Raw genomic sequence first — 14486 nt, 5'->3', positions numbered from 1 at the left:
TATAGGTATATAGAACGCCATTTATATATATTTAAGGCGTGCCACTGGCAGATTATAGGCATCCTATATATATATACGTATATATATAGAACGCCACCTATACATACATACATACATACATACATATATAGAACGCCACTTATATACATATATATATAAGGTGTGCTATAGGCAGATTGTAGGCATCCGTGTGCATATAAGTGAAACTTTTGGTTCATGTTTTTCCTCTTTCTTTTTCCTGTGTGTGGGTCCTTTTGATGTTGTCACTCTCTGTTGGTTATCTCGATAGTTGTTCACCTTTCCCATCCCTTTCCTCGTTCATGTCTGTCGATTTATTTCTTCCTCTCTCTCTCTGCTTGTCTCCATTTCTCTCTCTCCCTCGTGTCTACGGGAAATATTTCTTCTTTTCTTACTGGCTCTGGCTTGCGAAGCACCAAGTGAGAGTCGTCCGGCTGCTCCTCCGCAATGACGTTGTCGCGCACCAGCGCCATGATCTGTGGTCGCGCGTGATTTCCCAAAGACATAAACAGCACCCTCATGCGCATGCATACTTACATGTACACATAAACATAGATACATTTATATATATATATATATATACGCACCCACACAGTCAGTCACGTATACACATTTTTATATACATACATATATGTATACGTATGCTTGATGAGAAAGAGAAAAGAAGAGGAAGAGGGCAGGTCTATTTAGAATGTATACGGCAGTGACGTAGATATATACACATATGTACGCATATACAATATATATATATGAGGGTTTGTATATATAAGCGCGTTATTTCAATACATCCTCCTGCCGTCTACCTCACACTACTACGAAACCCGCTGCACATGTAGTGCATATATTAACAATTTCTGTAGTCATATATATATACTCACACCACACTTGTTGCACATATATTGCGCATACAACATATAGATATATATATGTAAATATTTACACTAGACTTGTCACACATGCAGCACATACAACATTATTTATATATATATAAAAATATATATATATATACGTATGCGTATAGCAGACGTGCTGCACACATAGCGCACATAAAACGAACTGATATATACGCGTATAGACACTTACTCCAGACCTGTTGTACATACGTTGCACACACAATATATATATATATATGCGTATACATGTGTGTGCATCTTTTATTTCCATTATTATACATATCTCTCAACGTATATATATACATATGCGTATACGTACGTATGCATTTTCTATCTCTCTCTCTCTCTATATATATATATATGTATGTATACGTATGCGTATATGTATGGGTGTATATTGTGTTTCCATGAATATGTGTAGAGCTGCGAGTAGATATTATGATCACTGACACATCATACGCATATGCACACGCAGCAACTAAAAGGATGTATGCCATATTCCACGTATGCGCACATGTTAATTTGCTTGTATTCAAATATACCTTATGAAATACTTATGATTGTGTATCACATTACTTGCATATTAAAACGGAATCCGGTTTTGTGTAAGTAGTAGTACCCTTACTATGCTTGTATACTATAGTATATTTGATATATGCGAGGATATTAATATTACGTGCTTGATAATTACATCATACATACAGTTCACTATTGGATGCACACATATAATAAGTGTTGCTCTGCTTGTTGTATATCATACGTGATATACGCATGCATACTACTACTATTACTACTACCGCTGCTACTATTATGCTTGGTCCCACCAGCATATCGTTAGTACTTACGAAGCACTACTACGTTGCTTGTTTACTATTACCAGATAATACGTGTAAGTGATAATTACAACCTTGCATGCATACTACACATGGTATACGAACGCGTATTATATGAGTTCCACTTGCTTGTTTCAATAACTCTGCGCGCACGTATATAAATAGTAGAGGACTGCTTGTATACATATATTTGATGCGTCTACTTGAGTTACATTTGCTTGTATACAGCACGTATCTCATGCTACGTGCGCTTCCCTCATATATAAATATCTTGCCTCAATTATATGTTTATATGCGCGTCCGCAAGCACCCATCTTTCAATCATACAACATGATGATGAGTGAGGTTGCGTGCATATTATCATCTCCTCTAAGACATTATATATATTACGTACGCAAGGTAGATGTAACTGCTTTTTTGCTTGTGTATACTATCATATAATGTATATAGTATACTACATTATGTACTCAGAAAAGTGCTATGTGCTTGTCTGTCGTATGAATGATACCTACAACAACGCTACAGTATGGATATATTTACGGCCGTACTTCACTAACATACATATTTCCCCTTCACTCATATTGGTATTCGTTTCCGCATTTACACAAAATACACATAAATATATATATATTATATGCATAGGCTTACTACTTCTATATAAATATATATATATATGTGGACTATTATTATATATATTATATATGTACAGACGTACAATATGTATAGGCGTAAGTATCAATATGCCTCTATGCCATAGTTTGTCAACGTTAACATATATATATATATATCCATTCAAAGAGATAGATATATACATATATATACATATGATGTTCATAAGATATGTAAGTAAACAGATATCTATAAATATATCCATATGTATATATATATGTTTATGGAAGTATATACACACATACTGATAGAGGTACATATAGGTGTATGTAAATATGTACATACATAAGTGTGAAAATAGATATACGTGAACGTTTATAGATACATATACGTATTTGTTTCTATACACGTATGCGTGGAGGATAACTTTCGTGGACGTGAACATTGCCTTCTTGTAAATCATATATCATTATTTATTCGCAAGCACTACTTTCCTCATGCGTACTTATATACTACATTACGTATGCGTACGCAGTATTATACTTTGATCGTACACCATTACTACTACTACCACCACGTGAAAGAGATAGTTGTACGCAATAAAGAAGGTGGTGTGAAAACCTTTTTGCTCATATACATACATATATATATATGTAAATACATATAGACTTTTGTAACATAGAATAACAGTACATATATTCACAATATCACTCATAGTGATAGTATATATACCTGGAGAAACAATTGTTTGTATGGTGTGAAAAAACTACTCTAAGCCCACCAGCATATTTGTACACATACACAGCATAATATAGTAACGTGTATACTATCTATGTGTATGTATGTAGATATGTATAATATATATATGTATATATATGTATATATATATATATATGTTACTCAGAGTAATATCATACATACTCAAGTAACAATTACTTACTGGCTGTGAAAACTGCCCTATGCTCTCACCAGCTTGCTTGTACACATATAAAGTATAAGCAAGTAACACGTCTAATCTGTCTATATAAATATATTATTATTCAGAGTAATAGTGTATGGATTATTCAAAGTAATAGTGTATGCCCTTAGATAACAGGTGTTTATTGCCTGTGAAGAAGATACTACTTCGCAATCGCCAACCCGTTTGCTATATTACATATACTATAGACTAACACGTCATATATATATATATATATGTACGTTTTTATACAGAAGTATATATACTTGGTAAGTATCATTTGGGGCACTATTATATAAATAGGTAATAACGGTATAATGACTGCGAAAAGGGCGCTTTCTAAGGGGACTAACTTGCTTGTATATATAACATATTCTCTACGCTACCATCTATAGAATGTGTATATATACATAACATACACCTCTCTCTCTCTCTGTATGTATATATATCTAGTATTTCGTAATATATATCTAGTTAGATAAGATCTCATGTTCATTAATAGCGCAGATGACAACTACTACCACTGTTACTCCCACCAGCATCATTACTACCACTACAATCACTATTAGGAACACCAATACCACTCCCACCACTACAACTACCAACGCTACCACCACCACCACCACTACTAGCGCTACTACCACTAATACTACGCTACCACCACCACCACCACTAGCAATACCAGTAGCAGTACGACTACCAGCACTGCCCCACCGCTACCATCACTTTTACCACCAGCACTACCATTAACACCACTACTATCACTAGCACTACGACGACGACTACCACGGCCACAACCACCACCCCCACCACTAGCACTGCCACCACCACTATCACTACCACTACGACAATCACCACTACACTACCACTGACACCGCTCTTAGTCCCACTACAAATAGCTCACCAGATCGGAAACCATGAACGCATTAGCAACAGCTTCTCCTCCACCCTCTCCATCATGCGTTTTCCGTTGGTCAAGAGATATTGTGCAGCATGCGAAGTTACTTAGAGGATAGCCAGTGTAATGTGTTGTGCGTTGTCGTGCTAGTTGGTATCTGCAGCCACAAACAAATCAACAAAAAGCAGCAATATACTACTACTTAATCAACAGGGGTGGTCATACGAGTCATCCTACCAGTGTAACAGTAGCTGCAGCAGTGGTGCCAATAGTAGTAGTAATAGTAGTATTAGTTAGAACGATAGTAGTACTCCATGTAGCAGTGATAGTAGTGGTAGTATTAGCTGTGAAAGTAGTGTTTGTAATCATATTAGTAGTAGTGGTTGTAGTAGTAGTTGTGGTAGCAGTAGTAGACATAGTAGAATACTCATAGAATTAGTCACACTAGTCGTAGTTACTCACTGGAGTAGTAGTAGTCGTCATAATAGTCACAATTGTTATAGTAGTACTACTAGCAATAGTCATAAAAATAGTAGTAGTAGTAGTCACAGTGGCAGTAGTATAAGTAATACTAGTCAAAGTAGTGATAGTGGCAGTCGTAGTAATAGCAGTAGGAGTATTTGTACCGTTGGTAATCAAAGTAGTAGTTGTAGTAGTAGTAGTAGCTGTCAATGATGTAGTAGTAGTCATAGTAGTAATAGTAGTCGTCGTAGTAGTAGCAGTAGTAGTAATTGTAACAGTGGTAGTCAATGTAGTTGTAGTTGTAGTAGTAGTAGTAGTGGTAGCTGTCAATGATGTAGGAGTAGTAGTAGTGATACTAGTCATACTCGTAGCACTGGTAGTAGTAGTATTAGTATGAGCGTAGCAGTATTAGTAGTCACAGAGAAGTAATAGTAGGAGTAGTAGTAGAGAGAGTCGCAGTAGTAATAGTAGTAGTATCAATAGTCATAACATTATTAGTAGTAGCAGTAGTCACTGTAGTAATAGCAGTAGAAGTGGTAGTAGCTGTTATTGTAGTAGTTTGAGCAGTAGCTGTGCTAATAATAGTAGTAGCAGCCCTCATTGTATAAGACGTGGTAGTGGTAGTCTCAGGAGTAATAACAGTAATATACTACTATTGGTATTCAGAGTTGTAGTAATAGTAGTCACAAAAGCAGTAGTAGTAGTAGAAGTCATACTACTACTAGTAGTAATAGTAGTCCTAGTAAAAGTAGAAGGGAGAATAATACCAAGTGCGGCACAGGACAGATCAACAACAGCAAGAGCATCAAATATAATTATACATATACATATATATACATACATACATATACATATACATATATATATATACACATATACATATATATATATACACATATATACATATGTGTATATATATATATATGTATATATATATGTATGTATGTATATATATGTATATGTATATATATACATGTTTACCCTGCATGCATTAGGACCTCCTCGAACATTCGTGTGGTCCCCCCTGTATGTTGTAGCAGTCAATGTGTTTTGGTGTAGTAGAGGCATCAGCGCAGAACAAGAGATATAGCGGCACAAGAAGAAGAAGAAGAAGGAGCAGCACCAGCAGCAGCGGCCGGCTCCCAAATACGCGTGTGAGCAATAATACCAGCAGCAGCAGCAGTACACACGCATAGTCACACTCGCTAGAAGTGAAACTTCTTTCTCTTTTTGCGCGCAAGACACAAGGGGTCGCAGTGTAGCGAGTACAACAGCAGCAGCGCATGGGACGTGGCAGCGCAGGGGATGTGGCAGCGCAGAGAGCAGTCGCAGCAGCAGCAGCAGCCATCCGAATAAGCGTCTGAAGAAGGATAATAATAGTAGTGATAAGGGCAGCCGCACCACACACGCGTAGTCAAATGGGCACCAGTAAAAGCAGAAAACGTATTCCTTTCTATGCAAGCAGGAGAGGGGATGGTAATGGAGAGTACACCAACAGAAGCAGCGCACAGAAGATTTTGCAACAGCAGCAAAATCAACAGCAACGAGATAAAAATTAGAGCAAAAGAGAGGACTACAGCAGCACACATCTATCGACCGAAAAACAACAGCAAAAGCCGAAACTGTCATCGGGGTAGCATACATGAGGATGTAGTAGTAGTAGTAGTAGTAGTCATGGTAGTAGCCGTTGCAACAGCAGCAGCAACAGGATGGTCACGCACAGCAAAAACAATAACACAAGCATCATTATGACCATCAGCACGAGAAGAACAAGCGGGTATAACACTAGAAGCTATACGAACAGAAGCGCAGCAACACACGAAAGCGAAAAATACGAGGACACATATGTTACTCACGAACAACATACAGCAGAACATGAATACAAGGAGCATGCACACAAGGAGCATGTGAATGAGGAGTATGTGGAACATGTGCACGAGGAGCATGTGCATGAGAAACATGTGTATCTGCAGGAGAAGCATGTGCATGTGCATGAGGAGCATGTGCATGTGCATGAAAAGCATGTGTACCTGCATGAAAAGCATGTGCTTGCGCATGGGGAGCGTGTGCATGCGCATGGGGAGGATGGGCATGCATCTCAGCAAGAGCACAAGGACCATGAGCGTAAGGAGCATGTGTGTGAGGAGCAGAAGCATGCATATATGCAGGTGCATGTGCATGCATGAGCACGAATATACGCATAAGGAGCATGAGCATGCGCATGAGCATATGCATGAAGAGTCTTTGAATGAGAAATACGAGCATGAGGAGGAGGAGCGGCAGCAGCAGCGGCGCCACATATTGAGAGCAACAGAAGAACTGTATAATGAGTAGCACTAGTACGATTGAACATCACGTAACGCAGATTGAAAACATCAGGACGTCCATATAGGAATACGATGTAAGAATATATCTAAGGATTAGGTCATAATATAGATGATTCTGTAGCAAATATATATGTGTAAGCTCATAATATAGACGACTATACAGCATGGTAAGCCACCTGCGTGGTACACATGCTGGACCTCTAGCAGAGCAGTTGCTATGCGCCGCTAGAAGGAAAGGACGGTGGGGTGAGAGCGGTGAGTAGCCTAAATATATGTGATGGATTCTTCTAGGCTATCCACGTAGAGAGACACACACACCCACACACACGTATACATATACGTGTGTGGGATATATATGTATGACAGTATGCATATATTACACATGGTACTATGTGTATGTTTGCTCTTTGGTATACATACAGCGCTCATTGAGGAGGCGTCTTCATACAGCGACTCTGACGTACTACTAGTAATGCATCTAACACGGTGCAGAGGAACTGAAACCCTCTCAGCAGTATTACACATCATGGAGAATGTCTACAGGAGAAAAAACTAATGAGTGCACGACGACAAATATAGTAATCTTCCACAAGGCTTGATTCAGAGAAAAAAGAACAACTTGCTTTCCCTCCCCGATATATCAACTTGCTCTCCCTCCCGAATAAAACGACCGGCACTCCTTCCCGGATGAAATAACTGGCACCCTCTCCTGGATACCTGTACATATATATGTGTATGTCGTTGTAGGCTACCCTAAAGCAACGCGTGGAATACTCGACGGTGTGATTATTTCGTCATGTTGGTATAGACGAAAGGAAGAAGGACGCGTTGATTATCTAAGAGATGTGAACAGAAAAGAAGGAAATCTGTCGCATGTAAACAAAAAGAGAAAAGAAGGAAGAAGAGTAATAGTACATACTGAACAGGTGGGGTGTGACAAAGACGAAAGTCAGTTTTATCAACGCGATCGCCCGTGTGGGTGTGAGGATGTAAGTCCATGTACAAATGCACGTACGTACATATGTCTGTACGTACGTGCATATGTGTGTCTATGTATGGATGTATGTATATATGCGTATGTATATGTGTGTACATATATATATATATATATATGTATATGTATGCATGTAGGTAGTTTCAGGTATGCAACTATTATGAAAACTCAGTAACTCATATTCGTTTTGTGTGTCATTATCGCTCTCTTCACTCGCCCCTAGAAGCGTGTATATACTACTTATACGCGTATATATATGTATATTTTCATGTACCTACGTATACGCACGGGTGTATACCGTCATGTAAATATATATATGTATATATATACATGCACCGTTGTTACCATTCACACATACATATATATATATACGTATAATAATACGTATACGCGTAACTTCATGTATATACGACTACGCATAGCTGTATACATTCATGTAGCTACACACATAAGTATAATATATACGGTCATACATATTAATATATATAATTACATATGTGTATATATATATATATATATGTCTTACTTAGCAAGGCGTAAAACCTCAGAGGCCGTGAGTAATTCTTCACGGGGGGCGTGTGTGAATATGCAGCCAATGAGCTCCAGGCCGAGTCTCTCAGCAAGTTGTTCTGCTATTGCCAGTTCCTGTTTTTCTGCTGCCTCGTCAATTCTAATTTCCGTCAGTGTGTTATCCTTCGATTGTTTTCAATGAATAAGAAAAAACACACGTGATCGAAGGCACAGGTACACTCGTAGATCATATTAAGACAGCCATATACACACACGTGTATGTATATATATATGTATATATATATACGATACCCGCAAACGTTGACTCACACACAAACGCCCACACACACCATACACACACACACAGCCGCATTGTTACTAACATACACATACAGACACACACACACACACACATAAAATTAGACACACACACACACACACACGAAGCCGAGTTATTACTGACGTACACACAGAGACGCACACGTAAACACGCACGAAGTCGCATTATTACCACCACAAAAGAGACATCCACACACAGACATAACCCACACATAGACAGGGACATACACGCGCATGCAACAAATTCAGACACACACACACACACACACACACAGACATCCACATCCACAGACCACCCACTCTCACATACACAAACACACACATAGGCACAGACGCGCATACATAACACAACCGAAAAAACAAACACACAAAATCACACGCAAAAACATCCACACCCCCAGAAAACATTTATGAAGGCTCTATATACTGTACACTTCCTCTATGGAAAGACATTTTTAAACAGACACACAACAGACGAATAGAAGGGGAGCAATGAGGACTGCCGACTGGCGCACGCAGCGTCCATCATAGAGAAGTACACAGACTATTATCTCACCCTGAACAAAAGACCTCTTCACGCAGTAGGCGTCAAGAAGAAAACGAAAGACAGAAAGCAGTACCTTCACCTTTGGTATAAGCTCCATATACACATATATAGATGTACATATATTATATACACACGGTTACAGATACACATATAAGTTCCACATATATATACATATATACATATATATATTGATATATATACACATATAGAGAGAGAGACAGACAGAGACAGACACAAACACACACATAAATTACACATATATGTATATATATGTAGAGAGAGACACACACACATACACATGCACACACACACACACACGCGCGCACACAGACATACAATGTGTGTGCACTGTGTTCTTCTCCGTCCAGAGTAAGACAGCAGTTACGCTGACCAGGTGAAAGTGTGACGCAGACGTCAGGAGCAGTTTTTGTGTACGTGCTATTTGTGAGCGATGTACGAAAACAATGACATACTGGTGTGCACGTGCTCGACATATACGATGAGTGATACATGAAAAGAACGAAATAATGGTGTACATGTAGTCGGCAGATACGACTATTCTTTCTCCCAGTAGTAGAAGTAGTAGTAGTAGCACTAGTACCAGCACTACTCTTGATAGTAGTCGTCAACAGTATGTACGGCACGTAGTACTACATTACTGGCGAGATACTATTCAACATAACAGTAGTAGTAGTAGTAGCACTAGTACTAGTAGTCGTCTCAGTAGTAGTCGTCAACAGTATGTACAGCACATCATTATTGGCGAGATACTATTCATCATTATGTAACAGTAGTAGTAGCAGGAATAGTAGTAGTAGTAGTAGCGGTGTGCTGCTCTACCGCTGCTGCTGCGGCATATAATAATAATACAGCTGTGCTGCTGTACTAGAGCTCCTATACTAGTGCTGCTGTACTAGAGCTCCTGTACTAGTGCTGCTGTACTAGAGCTGCTGTACTAGAGCTGCTGTACTAGAGCTGCTGTACTAGAGCTGCTGTACTAGAGCTCCTGTACTAGTGCTGCTGTACTAGAGCTGCTGTACTAGAGCTGCTGTACTAGAGCTGCTGTACTAGAGCTCCTGTACTAGTGCTGCTGTGCTAGAGCTGTTGTACTAGAGCTGCTGTGCTAGAGCTGTTGTACTAGTGCTGCTGTACTAGTGCTGCTGAACTAGTGCAGCTACTGTACTAGGGCTGCTACCGTACTAGGGCTGCTACTGTACTAGGGCTGCTACTGTACTAGAGCTGCTACTGTACTAGAGCTGCTACTGTACTAGTGCTGCTGTCCTTGTGCTGTTTCCACTAGTCTTTCTCGCCCGTGGCTCTGTTTTCGCTTCTTTCCAAATCTTGTGCCCTCCTCCCCCTGCTGTTCGCTTCTCTTCTCAACTTACTTGCGGTGGTTCGTATATGGCTTCACATACAGCTCGTATGCCATCAGGATAGTGTGGGTCTTCTGTGTAGTAACCAAACATATAGCCGAAACGTTGCTGTAGCGTTTGCAAGTTATACTGCCAGAAATGTACGAAATGTTGAACTTCCTCGACGTTCATCATCTCTAAATGGTCCACATGTCTGTACTGCAGTTGCCCCAGAGTTATTGGAGGTGGGAGCTGCAGCGGATGCACACACAGACACACATACACACACACACTCAAACATATACCGATATCTACAGGCATATACACCAATACACATACATACCTACATTCAGACACACACAATCGGATGCACATTCACACATACAGCATGTAGGCATACACATATACATATACACATGTTCACACAAGCACCACACACATCTACACATACACACACACACACATATATACACATAAATATACACTCACACATATATATACATATACACGCACAGAAGCATATACACATACACGTGCGCGCACACTTTTACACAGACACAAACACACACGCGCCCCTGTGTACAGTACACGCACTCACATACACATATATTCACACACACACACACACACACACACACACACACACAAAAACATGCACGCAGACGAGAGGCATACGCTACCCCATCAAGTCTCCTTCCCCCACCATGACATAATATGACATGCGCCTGCGGTACTAGCACTCACACCTATACTACCTGTGTTAACATATGTTATATACTAGTATATATAGAGAGAGAGAGAGAGACGTATATATATATACATATATACAGATAAACGCATATACGAAGCTACTCACTCGATGTATGTATGTGTGTATGTGCGTCTATGACTTGTAATTAGAAACTACTGCCTACACGGAGCTCGTGCACAAGGCCTTTGAACAGCACATAGGATCACATGCAACCATAACAGGAACAGAGCGACTTCCTGACATCTGCATGGCATTTCTCTGCTTTCGCGTGTATTGCTATACAAGATACCTGTACGCGTAATAGCTGTAACTAATATGCACTCAGAACGACTGCTCATACGAAAAACACTTGTACTGTGTGTGATACGTATATACATATGTATATATATATATATACGTAAGCCTACTTATGCATGCTCATTTGTACACATGATTGTATGTATATAGATATATATATATATATACATATGTATATCAGAATGTATATCTACTTATGATTAGATGCACAGCGAGCTGGGGAGAAGGTCGTGCATCAAACAAATCGCGTCCCGTTGACGCTTCTGAACGTCACAAAGACGGATACCGCCCTCAAGAAACATGGTGCCTTTCTCTCACTCGAACTGCATGCATATATATATATATATATATAGAGAGAGAGAGGTATAGAAATGTATGTACATATACGTATAAATGTCTATATGTTTATATATATATATATAGAGAGAGAGAGAGAGAAAGAGAAAGAGAGAATATATAAATATATGTGTAGGATATGTATTTATGAATACTACTTTATACATGTATATACATATGTATGCGTATATGTAGGAAACTCAGTAATATATATATATATATATATGTTGCACGCATATATATATATATATATATATATATATATATATATGTGTAGTGCAACCATGCAAGAAGAGAAGGAACGCATATGCATGTTGTGAAGCTCCATACAAAATGTATACCGAGACGCGCATACGAATAGATGGACAGAAGGGAATATATAAAAGTGTGCCTATATGGATGAACTGATACAAAAACGCACCTGTGTCTAGGCATCTTTATGTGAACATTCACGTGTGTGTACCTGTACAAACATCGGATACGAAAAACACATTCAGATGCTAAACGGACACTGTAGACGTTCGAGTATCTCTAAGGCATAAATAAAATCGAGGAAATGTATTCACTTCCACAGAATCACTCTTGTGAATGTGAAATTACACCCCTGCTTTGATGCAATCTCTCTCTGTATCTCTCTCTCCTTCTATCTCCTCTCCTCCTTTCGCTTCGTGTTTCTCCTTCTCTCTCCATGTCTCTCTCCCTTTCTGTCGCTTTCCCCTTCTCTCACTCTTTCTCCTCCTGTTTTGCCTTCCCTTCCTCTCGCTCTTTCCTTACCTTATTCATTTTTCCCGCCTCGAGCTTAACTGGCCTGTATGAGCGCATGCCCGGGAGGTCTCTTGTAGAGAAATTTCTTTCACGCAAAAACGCTCCAAAAGATTTGAAAGTAGACCCCAGATCTACTCCTCCACCCTTTCCGCTTGCAGAGGAAGTAGATGAATTAGACGAAGAAGACGTGGTGTTACCATCGCCTGCTGCTCCCTTACGCGGAGTTGAACTTGCAGCATCGCTCGACTTTCCCCCAGCAGCAGAAGCGGTGGCGTTCGCGCTATTTTTTTCGCTTGAAGCTGCATCCGCATCATCATTACGCGATGCACAAGCAACGACACCCCCCACACACCACCAGTAACGGCAGCAGCAGAAGCAGCAGCCCAGGGAAACAGCAGCGCGAAAGCAGCACGAGAAGCAGCAGCAACAACAGCGCGGGAGCAGCAGAAGAGGAAGAAGCAGCAGCAGTTTGATGAATAGCAGGAATGACAGCAACAGCAGCAATGGCAGCAGTAGCGATGGGCGTAGTAGCAGTAGCTGCAAAAGCAACGCTACCACCATAAACGCGCACACAAGCACAAGTACGCACAACAGGAGTAGCAGCAGCTAGAAGGGTAGCGCTAGCAAGGGAAGCTGCAGTAGCGACAATAGCAGCCGCTATATGCGTGAGTGTGCAGCAGCAGCAAAAAGGACAGCAGCAGCCACGACGGCAGTAGCAGTGATTTGTACCAAGAGCAGCAGAAGCAACATCAACTACAACTACGACAGCAATACAAGTAAGGAAATTAGCAGAACGGGTAGCAGCAAAGACAGAAGACAGTAGTAGCACCACTACCGCACTACCAGAAGCGGTAAGGCAAGGGCCGCAGCAGCAACGACACCAGTAACAATAACGAGAGTAGCACTAAAAGCAGCAGCAATAGGAGCAAAGACAGTAGCAGCAGTAGTGCTGCTGGCAGTAACTATGACAGCTACAGCAGTAAGGGCAGCAGCAACAGTAGGGGCAGCAGCAGCAGGAGTTACGCAGGTAGTAGCAGCAGTAGTGTTAAAAGCAGTACCTATGACAACTACAGCAGTAACAGCTATAGCAGTATGAGCAGCAGCAATAGTAGCGAGACGAGTAGCAACAAGGGCAGAAGACCTCGTACGTCCCCCACAGCACTGGCAGCAGTGATACCGACATGAGAGCCAGAAGGAGGATGGAATCTTGTTGATCATCTTTTCTTTAAAAGAACAGTCGATGGCGTCTACTCGCGAAAAAAATCATAGACAAAACGAAAAAGGAACCGTTGCCACGGGAGCCGACTTTCCTATGCGGGTGTGTAGGACTTCTTTACGTAGTATCAGAAGATGTACAACCGTCTTACCTCGTTCTTCTCTTCTACAAGCAAGCTACCGCATTACACACTCATGCCCTTTGCTACCCACGCTGATTGTTGTACATGCGTCTATAGTCATTGCCTCAACTGTCTGTTGCCCCTAAACTACTAACGCTATCTTCGCCTCTAAAAACCACGTATAACAGAGTATCATAGGAAGCAGTCTATTTGTTTAGTAAAGTGTACACCCCCCACACATTGTACACACCCCGTAGATT

At 40.4% G+C, this 14486-nt stretch overlaps 1 protein-coding gene across 1 annotated transcript; it reads right to left on the bottom strand.

Annotated features, from left to right (window-relative positions):
* Positions 1–413: 413 nt before the first annotated feature.
* Positions 414–13206, bottom strand: LOC131478826 (uncharacterized; the record flags this gene model as incomplete). The annotated part of the gene is made up of 6 exons (XM_058659390.1): positions 13087–13206; positions 12899–13033; positions 10774–10992; positions 8519–8685; positions 4216–4366; positions 414–494 (listed from the first exon to the last, which is right to left on the bottom strand). Coding segments are annotated over exons 1-6 (873 nt in total), but the record flags the coding sequence as incomplete, so codon positions are not given.
* Positions 13207–14486: the final 1280 nt, after the last annotated feature.

The sequence above is a fragment of the Ochotona princeps genome, unplaced genomic scaffold (genome assembly GCF_030435755.1).
Source record: "Ochotona princeps isolate mOchPri1 unplaced genomic scaffold, mOchPri1.hap1 HAP1_SCAFFOLD_5072, whole genome shotgun sequence".
NCBI lineage: Eukaryota > Metazoa > Chordata > Mammalia > Lagomorpha > Ochotonidae > Ochotona > Ochotona princeps.
The sequence above is the reverse complement of the archived record's forward strand: the minus strand, read 5'-3'. Positions and strand labels throughout refer to the sequence as shown.